Source organism: Strongylocentrotus purpuratus, unplaced genomic scaffold (genome assembly GCF_000002235.5).
Source record: "Strongylocentrotus purpuratus isolate Spur 01 unplaced genomic scaffold, Spur_5.0 spur5_scaffold_13, whole genome shotgun sequence".
Taxonomy (NCBI): domain Eukaryota; kingdom Metazoa; phylum Echinodermata; class Echinoidea; order Camarodonta; family Strongylocentrotidae; genus Strongylocentrotus; species Strongylocentrotus purpuratus.
The window spans coordinates 17,672,028-17,689,709 of NW_022145598.1; the positions used below are offsets into that span (position 1 = coordinate 17,672,028).

General features: G+C 36.4%; 1 protein-coding gene across 2 annotated transcripts; it reads right to left on the minus strand.

Moving 5' to 3' along the window:
- Positions 1-1,228: 1,228 nt before the first annotated feature.
- LOC576757 (ADP-ribosylation factor GTPase-activating protein 1) lies at positions 1,229-17,328 on the minus strand. 2 transcript variants are annotated; one of them, XM_030983060.1, is made up of 12 exons: positions 17,164-17,328; positions 15,450-15,559; positions 14,771-14,942; positions 14,091-14,359; positions 12,950-13,018; positions 11,741-11,837; positions 10,667-10,723; positions 9,601-9,633; positions 8,683-8,799; positions 7,887-8,032; positions 2,908-3,090; positions 1,229-1,571 (listed from the first exon to the last, which is right to left on the minus strand). In XM_030983060.1, the coding sequence occupies exons 1-12, from the start codon at positions 17,221-17,223 to the stop codon at positions 1,343-1,345; spliced, it is 1,542 nt and encodes a 513-aa protein (XP_030838920.1). In that variant the 5' UTR covers positions 17,224-17,328; the 3' UTR covers positions 1,229-1,342. The 2 variants fall into 2 exon arrangements, with proteins under 2 accessions (XP_030838920.1, XP_030838919.1); XM_030983059.1 differs by having other exon boundaries at positions 2,908-3,150.
- Between the last annotated feature and the right edge of the window lie 354 nt (positions 17,329-17,682).

Consider the following 17,682-nt stretch of genomic DNA (forward strand, 5'->3'; position numbering starts at 1 on the left):
TTGCATACAATTTGCATGCAGATTTTCCTCACTGCCGCCACTTCGTGAAAATAGGAACGAATTGCTTTAAAATACTGGATTTAGGATTTAGGATTTACCCCAGCCACAGCCACAGGGTCCAATCTAAGTTTGACAGAACTATGGCAGAAGTCAGGGTCTTATGAAACATTGCCTTACCTGTCTTCAGAATACCAAAATTCATTGCTTAGCTATATGGCAAGTACTTCATTGTTTCCGTAGTCTGAACAATGTTGTATAGCAAAGATGCCTGACAAAAATTTGATAAAGAATCAGCATTCGGCTCAAGTCAGGAAGTCATGTGACTGGGCGGGGCTTATCGTGAGCGTACATTGTCCAACTGTCATGACAACTGACCTCTTCAAAATTAGTTGTTTTAAAGCCCCACTGCACTACTTATACCTACTTGCGCCCTCTATATAGTAAACAATGCCTAATCGGTGTCTGTTGGTCCCCATGATCCCCTTTTTCTTATGTTAACCGAGAGCTGATTTAATGAGATAAACACCTGTCAGTGACCTTGCAGGGAGGTATAATCCCCCTGGCCAAACTAGCGCAGAAGGGCTTTAAACTATGTCACCTTATACAATGATGTTTTATAGCCTGTACGCTCGTTTTGCTATGCAATTCTTTATACGCTTTACGTTTCTTTATACCAGTTTCATATATATTTACTAGAATCTAAACAGGTTACAGGGGTGATATTCTGAAAAATATGGTTTCTTTTATATTGGTGAAAGTATTTTAACTATCATAAAAAGTTAAAGTAAAACAAGTCATTGGTTGATTTTTTGCATGCAGCTAGCTGCCTATGCATGCCTTATTATGAATTTTGGGTTGGTTTTGTTTTTCCAGTACACCAGTTTACGGTTACATCAGTGCACATGCACAGACATGAGCACCATTTTAATTGACGAGTAAACAAAGCCAATGACCTAGAGGTCAGTGGTATTTATGCGTAAATTAAGATTGCACCCATGCAAATGATGATGTACGCGCACAACACAGCGCGCAGGCAGTGATGTCATCACAATTTGCATGGGCACAATCTTAATTTACGCATAAACCACTGACCTCTAGAGGCCCTGGTCTATGTTTCCGCAAATGGTTGCAATTAGTTCTGGTCTTCATCTAGGACTTGTGGAAAAGTGGCAATCAGTCAGTCCTTTGAGTCCTGGGACCCGTTTCTCAAAGCATTTTTTCAATGACAAATGACAAAAATCAGTGACAAATCGGATTTCAGTAGCTTATAACAAACACTGTCATTTGTCACTGATGACAAATTTTGTGAAACGGGCCGCTGGACTTCTCAACTGTTTGGATATCAGTCTTTCTTTGGATTGGTCTCTAACTCCTCCCACGCTGCATCGTCCCAGCCTCCCGCGTCGTCCCACGTATCTTCTAACGATGCGATGGGTTTCCCGCTGTTCACCTGAGCAGCCTTCGTACTCGATGACGACGACGATGACGATTTCTTACTTGATGAGGATTTGCTCGACGATGACTTGGTGGACGATTTTGTCTTGGAAGTATTCACCTTGCTACTCGAGTCCCTATATCAACATCAATTTGCAATACAATTGGAATTACCAGGGGGTGTTTCACAAAGATTCAAAGTTGAACTTAATTCTAAGTTAGACTTAAATATTATGGAGAGCCATTTGTAGCTTTAAAATAAAATTTATTCAAAAGCGAAAATTTTAGGAAGTATTTTAGACTTTTTATAAATTCCACATCAAGAACATGAAATCCTTGTTCGTAATAGAAAATATTAATGATTTGAATCAACATTTCATGCCTTTTAAAATAACTTTTACTAAATATTTTCATAGATGCAACGGCTTTCCATAATTGATAAGTTCAACTTAGGAATAAGTTCAACTTGGGATCTTTGTGAAACACCCCTTGGTGGATTCATGATCTATGTAGCTATCTCAATGTACAATTTCACTTAACACTTGCATGACATAGATGATGATTTAATCTACCGGTACATCAATTATCATCTCCTATAAGAAACACAATATTTAATACAGTTAATCTGGTATACCTGTAATCTCTGCCGAATCCTCTATTTTCTCTTTTTAATTTGATCCCTTTGCTGGAATGTTTTGCTACTTCTTTTTCATTAGATCTCTTTTCTAGGATGCTTCATGTTCCACATCCACTTTCTTTCTTATCCTACAACTTCATAAACTTATCAGTTTGCTCTTTTTTAGATTCATGTGTAACTTTGAAAGGTAAATATACAACAAGAATACTTTGTTCTTTTTTTTTCATTTTTTTTTCTCATGATTATTTTCAGAACTTAGTTTACCTCATTCTGAAGTTTTGCTTTACCTCTTTCATTTCAGATGTATATGCACACCTGTTTGTGAAAATAACGTAGCAGTTGCAGTAATAGACCTGTATTGCTAATTTGAATAAAATGCTTACCAAATAAGTCTCTAACCCCTTATCTGCCTAGTATGATTGATTGAACAAACAATGGTTTGAAACAGTCAAGATTTGTCACACATATAATGTACATGTAAGATATACTCCAAAACAATGTGGCAGTGTACTCTGTTTTCAGGGGGGGGGGGTTTCACAAAGACTAAGATTCACTTTAAGGTTGACGTAACTACATGGCAGGCCATTCTCATGCCACTGATTGCTCTCACAATTAGTCTCTCAATTATGATCTTGACTTTAGATAATATTTTTTCAAAAAAGGTAAATACTGTAGATTTGTGACCACAATTTGTACATCCCTTGAGAGACCCAATGCCAGTAAATGGTGAGAGCAAACAGATGCCATAGTTAAGTCCAACTTAAAGTCGATCTTAGTCTTTGTGAAACACTCCCCTGTTGAGAAACCCTAACCCGATAGATTAAATTCAAACTTACTCATCTCCAAAGTCAATAAGAGTTCCACCTCCTCCTCCTCCTCCGGTCCCCTCGTTACCCCATGACCCCCATCCGTCGTCCGCCGTCGCCTCTAGCTCCCTCTCCGCCTCCTCCTCCACCTTGCGATCCCTCCAGCCATCATCCACGCCCCACCCCCAGTCATCACCGTCACCCTCAGGGGTCCTGGGAGGGGTCGGGATATCGTGAAGTAAAGGCGTGTCACTCTTATTGGGGTCCATGTTTCTAATGTTCCCAATTCCAGAGCCCAATCCCAGTTTTGTTTTCCCAAATTTTCCAGATGCAATAATTTGTTGGTATGATGATTTCCATTTTGTGGCAATATTCCTCAAAGTATTTGTGATTTTTTTCAGATAATAATAAGAGCAATACAGAAGAAAATTCCCCAAAATTCCCAAATGCCAAAATAGGCAATTTCCGAATTGCATCAAAATAGCAAAACACATCACAAAAATAGCCCAAGCAATGTTTAATATCATTTTCAAAATTTTGTTAGTTTTCAGCAATTATTATGAGTGAATAGTTTGTCAGTAAGAATGATATAAACGATATAACGTTGTTGTTTTTTAATATTTGAAGTGTGCATGGATGTACAGTGGAAATTTAATTTGTATACATTAATTTTCATTGGCAATGATCATATGTATTATGAACGGAAAAACAATTTTTTGAGGATTATGAAACACATTTTTGCAGAAATGTTGTAAGAAGCGGTTGAGCATCATTATGTTGGATGTAAAGATCAGTTTGGGGAATTAATGTACATGTTTAATTCACATGTAGCATGAAATAGGCAGGGTATAAAAATATGTGGTTATTCAACCACAGTACAACAAATACATGTACATGTGTAAAATTGCATGTTTTGTATAATAAGTACAGCAAATGATGTGCGGTCACGACATTGTCATGGTTTGTTGTGGATTTGTGGGGTAGGGATAATAAATTATTTGACAATAACAGTTTGTAGGAGAAGGATAGGGATATAAGTAAGTAAACATTTGTTATGTAGTTATAAGTGATTTACATTTGAATATATGTTGTATGATAAAGGTATATGATATGCAGAAAATAAGAATATTTTTGACGGATGTGTTATTTTTTGAGTAAATGAATAGGGATAAACAGTGTAAGTAAGTAAACATTTGTTATGCAGTTATAAGTGATTTACATTTGAATATATTTGATATGATATATGATATGCGGAAGATAAGAATTTTTTGACCGGAGGCAGAGACAAGGGCCACATGTATGTGTTATGTTTTGAGTAAATGAATGTATTAGGTACCCCGTCCATGAGTTTAGCGACCATTAATAGATGAGTGAGAGGTAGAGAGGTGAGGTGGAGAGGTGGGATATATAAAGAGGGAATAAACGAAAGCACGAGGGTAAACACATTAAGCATCTAAATGTAGGCAGTGAAAGTACACACTACAATCTACTACTACTACTACAATCTACATGAATAAACAATTGGCCATCTTTGTAATATATAGAGAACCGAAGTTGTGACGTCATCAAAAATCTATATTAGGAATTTCTCAATTTTGTCTTCATTTTTCAAAAGAGCATCAAAAATAATGTCCAAATGTCGAAAGCCAATTGAATATGTTAAGTATTGGCTGAGATATGACCATCTGAATAAATAGAACTCAGTGTTATGTTGCTCTGGCTCGTAATGTTATGATGAACCAGAGCAATATGACACTGAGTTCCAATAAGACATTTATTTATTCAGATGGTCATATCTCAGCCAATACTAAACCTATTCAATTGGTTTTCAACATTTGGACATTATTTTTGATGCTCTTCTGGAAAATGAAGAAAAAAATCGAGAAATTCCAAATATAGATTTGTTATGACGTCACATTTCACCACTCTATAACCAAATTGAATACATACGGCTTTGTGAAGTGCCTCAATACAAATGATTCCATTCAGCTGTCATGGTTAATTGTATATACTAGAAGTCAGAATGCAAATTGCAAACCGTACATTACGTAAGGTAGGGCAAGCCATAATGTTTGTCCTACCTAGCAATAACCAATGTTTGCAATTCGTATTCTGCCTATGGAGGTACTATTATTCCTAGCAGTTGAATGAAATAATTTGTATCAAGGCATTTCACAAAGGCCAACATTACGAAAATGGCTTATTGCACGTCACATGTATGCTACAACAATTGCTCTACGATCAATTACTAATATCATCAAAGTCACATGTGTAACTCAAACATTGCAAACAGTCCTATACCAACCTATACATGTAACCCTAGCTTTAAGCCTAAACCTAGCCCACCGGTATAACCCAATATGTACATCTTTCATGAAATAAGAGCAAATGTTGTCAAAGCATTATACATATATGTGAGTTCACAAAATAATCTCAAAGATCTACAAAAAAATGTACATGACAAATAACATGTACCGTATCCCATCTACATGTACATTAAGAATTTAGAATTTACCCTACAATGGCCTACATTATCTTTTTGGTTAAGATGACCAAAATTCATTAAAAAATATTTTTAAATCTTTCATCGCGGTATTTTAAAAATCAATTAAATGAAAAAAGACAATTCTTCAAACTTTGGTGATATTTGTAAAAACAGAGTACCGGAAGACTTGAATACCAGTAACAATACATACATGTAATTATACGAAAGCTGTCCTCATGCATTATAATTTATAAAGGTCAAACATTTAGGCCTGAATTCACAAAGCAGGTTTCATATCTTAATCCATAGATTAACCTCCATAAGCGTAGTATGTACATGCATGTAATCAAAACTACTCATGTCCAATCGCCAATAATAAACTTATGTTTATATGCTGATGTATGCTTATTTTTTAGTTATTCTTTTTTATTAAAGGATGCAATACTAAAGTTACTTTTCATTTCAGTGTAATTAAGTCCAAATTGAGTTTTAACCATTGTTTAGAAGTTGGTTGAACCTACACCTCCTTTGTGAATTTAGGCCTTGGTTTATATAATATCACTAATATAAGAACATGTATATAATGTACTAAGTTAATAGGCCACCTACATGCACCATGCAACATACATACAAATCACTTCTACATATGATGTCAGTAATACCAATCCATGCAGTATGAATATATATGAAATTGCTATTAATGTTACAAAATGATGAACACAATCATGAAAGCATGCAAGCATGTATATGTATTTGATGGTCTACAATTCGTATGCATTGAAATGGATACTGAAGATTGTAGTCTATAGATGGATGGAAGGACGGAACAGAATAATTACATGACGTCAGCTGCTCTGACAATGACAATGCACAGGTCGACACTATATGGGCTCCAAGATGTGTTCATTATTAATAATAATAATAATAATACATTTATAAGAGCGCAGAAACTATCCAACGTTAAGTATATATTCTACTGCGCTACAAGAGCTCCTGATATACTTAGATTTACAGTTTACCGGTACTGAAAAGATGTGCTTTCAATTTTTATTTAAAGATATTCACAGATGGTGATTTTCTGACTTCAAATGGTAAGTTATTCCAGAGTTTTTAGTGAATTCACAGTAAAGGTCACGATTTTTACGGCTCGTGAAGAGTCTAGCTACATGTAGCTGTGCCTAGCTCACAGACAATTAGACTGTGATTATTTATTGCTTTGCATCACTATTTATAAAGGTAAAAAAAATATAACTGAATGAATACTGAGATTTAAACCCACAACTTCAACGTTGTATTACGCTGTCCTTACCGGTTGATGATAGGTGGGTTTGCATGATTATTATAACCCTATCACTAACCCCAACGGTTACCAAGTGCGCATGCGCAGGTTTAGCCAGCTAGCTAGTACAGTCAAACCTGTCTTTAGCGACCGCCCAAGGGAAACACAAAAAGTGGCCTTTGCAGACAGGTGGTCTTTGTAGACAGGTTCCTTTAGTACATGATTCAATAAGAAACCATTTTCAAGGGAAATAACAAATGTGGCCTTTGTAGACAGGTGGTCACTAAAGCAGGTTTGACTGTATTAATGAAAGAATCTTGGAGCCCATATAGTGTGGACCGCTGTGTCCGGAGCAGCTAAAATACATAGCCTATGCACATGTAGTATGCTGTTAGCCTAGTCTCACAGTGCAGACACTGTTACGCACAATGACAGATAAGGGTATGTGACTGCCCTGCAAGGCTAGCTTGAGGGCAGCAGACAACGATGAGGGCATGAATCAAGCATGGGTATGAGCAGTGCGGTTAGAATCTTCCCTTCATGGAATGGTTTAGTTTACCTTTCGCTTGATATCTATGCCATACATATGTTTTTTACCATTTACATATATCTCATGATGCAATATGTTGTGTATTGCAATGTTTACATTTGCCAATATAGGATGTGTACTGCAATGTATGTGATATTATTTCCATTGGTATGATGTACATTAAATGCAGTGCTCACATATCAATGTTCCTTTGTACAATGCACATACTGCAGTGTTTATATTTGTCTTTGGCATTTGTATGTATATAAATATATATATATATATATACATACCAGTGTTTATATTAACAATTGTATTCCTACTATGCACACATTGCAGTGTTCATTTTGTCATTTCCATTTGTACTCGATGCATACACAGCAGTGTTCATGCTTGTTATTTGCATTCATGTAATGCATAAAAGAGCAGTGTTTATTTGTCAATTTGCACTGTACAATATACATATTGCAGTGTTCATATTTGTCTTTTGCATTTGATAAATGCCTCACCAACTGTGTTCGTATTTGTCATCTGCATGTGATCTATGCACTTACATGTATAGCAGTGTTCATATCTGTCCTTGGCATTTGAGCTATGCACATATAGCAGTGCTCACACTTGTGATTTGCAAATAGTACAATGTACATATTGCAGTGTTCATATCTGTCTTTGGCATTTGCACTATTAGATGCATATAATTAATGCAGTGTTCATACCTGAGTTTTTCTCTCTGTGCCTTTGCTACTGGGTCTCCCATCAAAGGCGTGCCTGTTGAAGGTTTATTCATGTCATCTTCAAGACCTGGATTATCACTGAACATCTTGGTAAAATCAGTCCAGCCTTTCTGTGTATTAACAGCAACCTAGCAAGAAAAACATCAACAGATTAATTATTGTTAGCTTTTCTTTAACATCCCTCCCTCTCTCTCTATCTCTCCTCTCCTCTTCTTCTCCTCCTCCTTCTCTTCCTCTTCCTCCTCCTCCTCCTCCTCCTCCTGCCCCTCCCCCTCCCATCTTTTCTAGCTCTCTCCTCTCCTCTCCTGTCCTTTCTATCTCTCCCCTCCTCTCCTCTCCTCCTCCTCCTTTGACATCGCCCTCTCTTTCTATCTGACCTCTCCTCTTCTTCTCCTCCTCCTCCTCTTGCCCCCCCCCCCTCCTCCTCCTCCCCCTCTCTCCCCCCCCCCCCTCTCTCTCTCTCTCTCTCTCTCTCTCTCCCCTCCCCCTCCCCCTCCCCTCCTCCTCCCCCTCCCCCTCCCCCTCCCCCTCCCCCTCCCCCTCCTCCTCCTCCTCCTCCTGTCCTTTCTATCTTTACTTGTTCATTGTCAAACTGGGAAAAATGTATTCCATGGAGGTACACTTCAAAATGACCTTTCCAGTTTGGGTTAAAAATGACCAGTAATTCTTAGTTCAAACAAATTATTCAGTCCCCACGTTCTTGGTTGAGAATTGCTCCTCACACCCTAAAAGGGGTTGATATCAAGTCAAATTTTGAATAAGTGTTCGTATTTGTTACCTTTGATGCGAGACTCTTAGTTCCTGTTGATATATCAGTGAATAACGTTCCTTCATTCACCTTCTCTTTGGTAGGTTTGATCATATTCTCATTCATCTTTGCAGCATACTCCTGAGTCTGAAGAGGCAATCACAAAGAAATGCATTGAAAAATAATTCACACAAAAGGATATTGCGCAGAATTGAACGTGTGACAGTGGTGCTCAAATACAACCCTCTTGAGAAGCATCGTGACGATGATGGTGACGACGATAGCTGAGGAGATAGGCCTCACTTAATGAATGCAAAGTAATTGTGAATATGCGTACTCCATATAAGATGTCATCATGATGGCAACTTCCGACTTTCAAAGCTTTAGGTTTCAAGTTTTCAGAGAGTTGTTACTCCTCTGACAAGACACTAAATTGATTCTGATAATTGATCTTATCGTAATCTATAGCTTATAAGCTTTTCGTTGATATATAATTCACCTACTTCATTTTCCACTTCCTACATGGTCTTTCAACTTACAAATGAATTTTGACTACTGTACCTACCTGTATAGAGTACCGAAGCTGTGACATCATAAAAATCTACTTTTGGAATTTCTCAATTTTTTCTTCATTTTCCGAAAGAGCATCAAAAATAATGTCCAAATGTCGAAAACCAATTGAATTTGTGAAGTATTGGCTGAGATATTACCATCTGAATAAATAGATTTCCTATAGGAACTCAGTGTTATATTGTTCTGGCTCCTATGTTGTATACATTACATGTATGTAGTAAACTGTACATGTAATGTATGTGCAAACTTTGTGTAGCTAGCTATACAGTAACAGCAGGACAACAGAGTTGCAGCATGGTAATAAACCATCTTTTCATATTTTTTATGTACCATTGGGATTGAGGGATCATGTTAGCAACATCAATTAACACTCACTTTTTGCGATGCTGCCGAGCCAATTTTGACAGCCTGTTAAATAGAAATTAAATAAATAGATAAATATAACAAAAATTAAAGAAGAAAAAATAAAAAATAAAATTGCTCTTGAATTTAACATTTCGTAGAGAGAATCATTCTGTATCTTGTAAGCACACACACACACAAAAAATCATTATATTCCTTTATTATATGTTGGTAAGTAGCAAGATACTAATAGTTTTAATCTGCTACAGAAATATGAGATAGAACAACATTTTGTTTCCTATGAATTTGGAACACCTGCCTAACAATTACTGTAGTAGTTTCCATGGGTGTCGATACTTACGTAATACCTATTCATCAGGGGGGGATGAATGAATAGATCATCCCCCCCTGATGAATAGGTATCAGTTACGGATGGACACCCATGGTAGTTTCTTTATAATTAATAATTATAAGTCTAATCAGAACACTGCTATCAAATACAACAAAAGCACAGAAGGATCACATTTTCTCTAGAGTTGAAAACACAGTAATTACATATTTCGTTTTGTAACAGCTTAGAAGATATGAAGAGATACTTCATATGGCACAATTTAACAGGGGAGTTTCCTTTATTGTAGAAATGTTGCAAAATACAGTCAAACCTGCTTTAGTGACCACCTGTCTACAAGGACCACATTTTTTTGTTTCACTTGAAAACGTTTTTTCATTGAAACATGAACTAAAGGAACCTATCTACAAAGACCACCTGCCTACAGAGACTGAGACCACTTTTTGTGTTTACCTCAGGCGGTTGTTATAGACCGGTTTTGACTGTAGTAGATTTTGTGCATTCATGTAAGTGGCTTATAGATTTTAATTCAAATACAGTCAAAACCTGTCTTAGTGGCCACTTCTCTATAGCAGCCACCTGTCTATAAAGGCCATGCATTTTGTCTCCCTCAAGAAAGAAGTATGTATTGTATCACCTGTCTACAAGGTCATCTGTCTACAAGGTGACCTGTCTATAGTGGCCACTATTTCTGTTTCCCTTGGGTGACCTTAATATAGAGGTTTGACTGTATTTTGTTTAAATACTCACTCCTTCTTTTGTTGCTGATAAAAACTTGGATGCACCCACTGTAAATGAAGCCCAGCCCTGCAAAAAATACAAAACAAAACAAAAACAAAAAAAACTTTAAAAAGATCAGTGAATAAACTTAAAGCACATCATTGATATTGCAAAGGTAAAATAGGCCTTCCAAAATAATGACTTAATGGTATACTATATTGAAACCATAGCTTCCATTGGAGACAAGGTGGCAATAGGGGGGGGGGGGTCTTTTCCTTACCATTTTGTCTCTTTATTTCTTCTTTCTTTTCCTTCTTTTTTTCTTTTTCTCTCCCTTTCTGGGGCAAATTTTTTTTGAGGGGTGGGGGTGGGGGTGAGGAGGACAGAAGCCTTCCTAACCTCCTTTACCAGGGGGGTGTTTCACAAAGCCTTTTTTCAATGACAACAGACAAATATCAGTGACAAATTTGCTGCATGAGCTTAAGCCAGGATTTTGTTTCAGAACCTGAGACAAAGTTACCCAATCCCTTTAACCAAACTCAGAATTTAATCTACCGTAATTAACGATGTATAAACCGCACTTTTTTGCCGCCGGAAAATATTCAAAGTTGGGGTGTGTCTTATACACGGTACACAATTTTTATTTTTTTAATTTTTGTAAAGTTTTGATGTATGCCCCTCCGCCTGGCGCTATGCCTGGCAATGTCTCCCAGCTCAGTAATCGGTGTGTTGACTCACCACTGGGAAACTAGAACACTCAAATTTGTCTGTCATCTTGGTTTGAAAGTAATCTTTCTGATAGATCTCAATATGTAGTTTATAATAATAATTCCTCCAATTTTTCTTCTATTACACAGCGTACCACAAGGTTCTATCCTAGGTCCTCTACTGTTTTTTTAATTTACATTAATGATCTAACACATTCAGCTGCACCTCGCAGTTAAATGAAAGGCCTTCCCGCGTGGGTTATTTAACACGGATCTGGCTTGATGCCGACAGAGTCGGCAAAAAAAATAAAAAAATAAAAATTAATACACGAAGGCGGTTTATACACCATTAATTACGGTATCAAAGAAGCAATATTCTAACTTGAATCAAACTTACCGATGATAACGATGCCATAGCATCAGACTGGTTTTCTGTTGGCATCGGTGTGTTTCCAAATCCTGTGTATTTACCCCCCTGGCTGGGAGGTAAATTACTGTAAGGAACAAAGAAGAACAGCATTGACCCATTGAATATATTGAGCTTGACATCAACTGAGATTTTATGCCATTGCCCACCATCCAATGCATACCTAATCTTATAGGGTGGTATTCTCGAAAGCAGACAAACTTTAGTCCATGGCTTAATCCACCGACTAAGTATGGAATGCCAAGTGTCCATATGAATATATTTTTGAATAATTTGATATGTCCCTAAATAACCATGAAAACATAATTATATCATAGTTATATTGTTGTTAATCAAATGTTATTACATTTAGTGACAGATTAAATCATTCAAAAACATGTTCATATGGACACTTGGCATTCCATACTTAGTCAGTGGATTAATCCATGGACTAAAGTTAGTCTGCTTTCAAAAATACCACCCATAGAGTCTGACTATCTGTGTGTAGCTTGATTAAAATGCTTAGTTTCCTAGCATGCTTTAAATTTAAAGATGAAATCGCCAGTGAACATTGAATGCCCATGTATGATGTTACGTGCACAGAAAAAGTGATTTGGGTTTGTTTTTTTTTTAATTTTTTTTTATAATAAATCTATTCCTGTATTAGTTTGGTGCAATATATTCAAAAATAATAGAAAATGAAAAACAGTTCATGGGCAATACTTAAGAAATAATAACACAAAGTTGCTAACTATATGCATGGATTTATTTAAACTATTAATCGTATTACCTTGTGGACCTAAATCCTACCTAAAATAATACATTTTGCTCTTTACATTGACTAACGTATCAAAAGGGAAGTAAAGGGTTGCTCGACCGTAGGATTGCATGTTGAAACATTTGGGACCTGGAGAATTCCCATGCTATATTAAAGCCCCACTGTACTACTTGTAGCTACTTGCTCCCTCTATATAGAAAACAATGCCTAATTGGTGACCATTAGTCCCCCATGATCCTCTTTTTCTTATGTTAATTGAGAGCTGAGTTGATGAGATAGCCACCTGTCAGTGACCACCTTGGGTGGTCCAATCCCTCCTAGCCAAACTAGTACAGACGGCCTTTAAATGAAACGTTGTGGTAATCGTGCTCATTGCATAGAGAGTGCCCAGTATAATGAAATCAGTGATTATGAGTACTTACTCTGGACGGTTTGCATTCTCAGCCTTCTTTCTGTCAAAGTAATCTTCTTTATTTTTAGTTATCTCTGATCTGTAAGAGATGGTAAGAGAAATGGATAATATAAGCATGTAAGTATGGGGGGTGTTTCACAAAGAATAAGGTCGACTTTAAGTTGGACTTAACTATGGCAGGCCATTCATGCCACTAGTTGCTCTCACCATTGGTCTCTCAATTATGTCTTTAGATAATACTTTTTCCTTCATTAATGAATTATCAAAAAATGTAAATTCTGTAGATTTGTGACCATGATTGAGAGACCAATGCCAGTAAATAGTGAGAGCAAACAGTGGCATGAACGGCCTGCCATAGTTAAGTCCAACTTAAAGTCATTCTCAGTCTTTCTGAAACACCCCCTGGTTATACAACAACTCAGTGATCTTGATTTCTGTGTGACTGTTGTCCAAAACCTGACAGTTAACGATTAAACCGAAAAGAGAATAAACCAATACAATTTTCATAATATGGGCCTAAAATCACACTAGCAGACCAATGGTGAAGATAAAAATTACCAGCACACAATTTTCTTATTTTGCATTAATAACTTTTTCAGAAATAAATGGAACCACACAAAAATTTATTAACAATGTTATCATAATGAAGTCCCACATCTTTGAAGAGATGGTTTCAGGTTTTGGCAATGTCCATGATATGAGACATATTGAATCAAATAACATCAAAATCATAATGATAATAATAATAATAGCTACGTTTATATTGCATATGTATCAATCCTTCGGAACTAAAACCTCAGACCATGTGATCCACAGTCCAGCGACCTATCCACTAGACTTTGACACCTCTAAATATCCTGATGTAATGTAAATTACATGAAGGATACGAAACCATGTTGAACATTTATTCAAAATTGCTTTTGATGATTAACTTACTCTGTTCACATTGATGTACATTTCATATGTATTGTAATTTGCAGGTTTATTTGCATTTACCTTTCTGTCTTGTTCAATATATAATTGTTTATCATTATATTTCCTTAGTTATAGCGCTTAGAGACTTCGGTGGTAAGCGCTCTATAAGCACTGCTTTTATTATTATTATAAACAAAAAATTAAAAGATAAAAAAAGATAAAACACGATATCTTACTTTGACATTCCATACTGCATTTCCCAATCATCAGATCCGTGACCTCCACCACCTGGCTGCGCAGCACCTCCAGAGTTATACAACCCTCCTCCTCCTCCTCCTCCCCCTCCTCCCCCTCTTCCTCCTCCAAAGCTGGGTGAACTGTTGGAGTGATGTATAGAACTAGATGATGCTGCGCTGAGGTTCATCTTCTTAGCAGTGTATGGAATGTGATTGCGCGCTTTAGATGTCTCGATCGACCATGTCTCGCCATTCGCCTCTGTCAGAACCTACAGGAATGAAATAAATAAATATCAGGGGGGTGTTTCACAAAGATCCAAAGTCAAAGTTGGACTTTAAAATTATGGAGAGCCATTTGTAGCCTTGAAATAAAATATATTCAAAAGCAAAAATCTTAAGTATTTTAGACTTTTCATAAATTCAACATCAAGAACATGATTCAAATCTCTTTGATAATATATAGAAAATATGAATGATTTGATTCAACATTTTATGCCTTTTAAAATAACTTAAACAGCTTTCCATAATTGTTATGTCCAACTTAGAGATAAGTTCAACTTAGGATCTTTGTGAAGCACCCCCCCCCCCCCCCCCCCCCCCCCCCCCGGTTCTTGTCTAGCAATATGATGAAACCACATGATGAATTTAAATAAATCTAAACACAGAAATAAAGAATTTACCTTATCTCTGAAGAGTGCTGCAGCTTTACTGTTGAACTTCTCTTGAAATGACCAGTTAGGATCATAGTCTGGTTGACCTTTGATGAACTCTCTGGCTGTATTGTTACCTCCGGCCTTCATCTTCTCAAGCTCGCTGTCCTTCCATTTGTCCATCGTGATTGACCGAACAAAACTAAAGAAAACATCAACAAAACAAAAATTATGGTAATATTTTGCTCTTTACAAAGTGGGTTGTATGATATGTGTTCTGACAAATATTGCTCCTCAGCCAAACCCCTACACTAAACTAATTCTTTCCTAAACCCTGGACTCAACACTAGTCATCCTTTTTAGTATAACTTTACACCCCTTTGCAGCTCATGATTCATTTCTTTTTTACAATCATTGTATTACCTTTGTTGGTTACAAATTTCTAGATTGTAGATGTAGGGTTATTTTATGCATATCATTAATCCTTGCAATGCCACCAAGTTTATAAATGTAATATAAAATTACAATTTGATTCATTTTTTTAATGAAAGTACCCTTGTTCTTTTCTATATGTGCATTAAAAAAAAAATCATGATAGAACACAGAATGAATTTGAGAAGCCAAAACAGGATTATCTTTGTCCAAAAAATATACAAGATAAATATTTTGGAGGTTCAAAGTTCAAACTGCATTGGAAGGGTTGGTTTACCTGAGATGAACTCCAAGACCTCTGTGTTTACCAGAGCATTCTAAACAGATCCATACTCCATAGCTAACACTAGCCCACTGAGGGTTGTGTGTTCCACATTCATAACAGCTCTGTGATGAAAGATAAAGAGAAACTTCATGTTTTATAGTTACCGCATTGCAAATAAATGATAATATTCTGCTAGCAAAATCACTAAAATGATATATAGAGAACTTAAGTAAGCTATATGACAGATGATCAGATCTACATGTACATGTATAATATGAGCATGAGGGTAAAAATTCCTTTTTGTACAATTATACAGTGTACCCATATTAAGCAGACTCTAGTCAAGGGCACTTTTAAAATTTAAAGACCTGTCATTTACAACTAGGAACTAAAGATGCAATGCTCAAAATAAAAATGGCAAACATCCCAAAATATTAATTGGTATTTTCCCGTAATACAGTAGTAGGTAATGTCAGTCTTTTAAAGTTTTTTTTTTTTTAAACATGTAGTCAAATCAAATCATACAGTTTTACTTAAAACCTAAGAAGAGGAAAGAGAGGTCTTTAATCACTTAAACGAAATGAAGAAGTAGCAGAAAAAGAAGAAGGGAAAAACAAAACAACATAAGGGCAAGGTGAAAATTATGAGGGGAAGGAGAGCTGAGAGCTAGAGCTACATGTAAAGGAGGATGAAGAAAGAGGATGAAGAAAGAGAGGAAGAATAAAGGTCTACATGAAAAAGACAGAAGACAAAGAAGATGGAGGAGAAGACTATGAAGAAGAATAATAAAGAATAAGAAAGAAGAAAAAGAAGCCATAAGATAAGGAAACGTGAGAAGGAGAAGGAAAAGACAAAGGAGAATAAGAATTCAGATTCAGAAGAAGGGAGGAAGAAAAGAAGCAATAAGAAGGAGAACTGAGTATGTTGAGAAGAAGGAGAACAGAGGAGGAAGAGAAGAAAAAGAAGAAGGGATAAAGAAGAAGAAAAGGAAGAACAAGACAAGGAGAAGAATCGCAACACATGATGTAGGCAAAGAACTAGCTTGATGATAAAGAGTAAAGTTTATCATCATGACAATTGACAATAATTTTTTTTGTTAAAGTCACACACTTGGCTCCAAGGGGCAAGGCCAAGCCAAGGCAAGAGGAAAATGACCCCCCCCCCCCCCCCCCCAAAAAAAAAAAAAAAAAAAAAAATTAAAAATCAATGCACAAAGACAGGGCAAACAGTTGGGCAGTAGTTAAAGATAAGATTGTACATTAGATGAGTGAAATAGGAAGGAAACCACCTATTGCTCCGCAGCTCGCAGAGACACAGTCTGAGCCGAGAGCAGCGCTCTATGGCTCCATCGCGATCATGTCACACTTATTGATATTATTCTTTTTCCACCCATATCCTTTAGTTTTGTACAGATAAATGTAAGCATGCAGACGAATGAAAGAGTGGTTTCAAAACCACGATCAAGGCCAAGCAGTAAATTTTGAGAAACAAAGAATAAATGCGTCATTGTTTGGTTAATTTCATTGTTACTGACAGCTGCAAAAAGTTGACAGAAAAAAAAAGTGCAGTGCTCATTCACTCACTGATCACTCAGCTCAGCTCACTGTTCTTGCATGCAACAACACTGCACTGACACTGACAGTTTCAGTTTTCACTCACATCTTCGCGATCGCGTCGCCATTTCATACAAAACTATGAAGTTTGTTAAAGATCTACAAATACTCACATTATTTCCATTTTTCAGGCGTAAGTCTTTTAGAACTCTCCGTGTCCGAGGGCTCGCCATATTTAACCTTGTGAACGATTAATTATTATCAACTTGATTTTATTTTCGTGATAATCTGTCAACACAACCGGCGTATACGGTATACGTGGATGAATGAAAAAGACATATGCACGTTTGTGTGGAGATAATTTCGCTTCAACTACTGCTGAACACTGTAAAGAATTGTTATCAGTCTTTATTCTGCTGTATTTATAGTCTTAGTACAATGCTTATTTAGAATAACAAATCAATTAAATTCACTTAGTTTTCCTCTTTCAATTTTTCATATTTACAATGATGGTTCATTTTTTTCAAATTCACATATAAATATACATATGATTGTACATTACAATATATGTAAAAAAAAAAAACAACATGAAATTGAAAGGGAAGGAGGGCCGACTAATAAACAGAGCCTTGTAGGTGCCGGGTGTAGCTATATAGCCCGCCTGTATCGGCCTATCACTGTATCAGTGAATT

Excerpts from the sequence above, each read along its gene's own strand:
- LOC576757 (XM_030983059.1), bottom strand. The coding sequence starts at position 17,223 with ATGGCGAGCCCTCGGACACGGAGAGTTCTAAAAGACTTACGCCTGAAA. Across the intron at positions 15,560-17,163 it reads GCCTGAAAAATGGAAATAAT|AGCTGTTATGAATGTGGAAC; the intron begins GTGAGTATTTGT and ends CTTTCATCACAG. Across the intron at positions 11,838-12,949 it reads GAGAATGCAAACCGTCCAGA|TAATTTACCTCCCAGCCAGG; the intron begins GTAAGTACTCAT and ends TGTTCCTTACAG.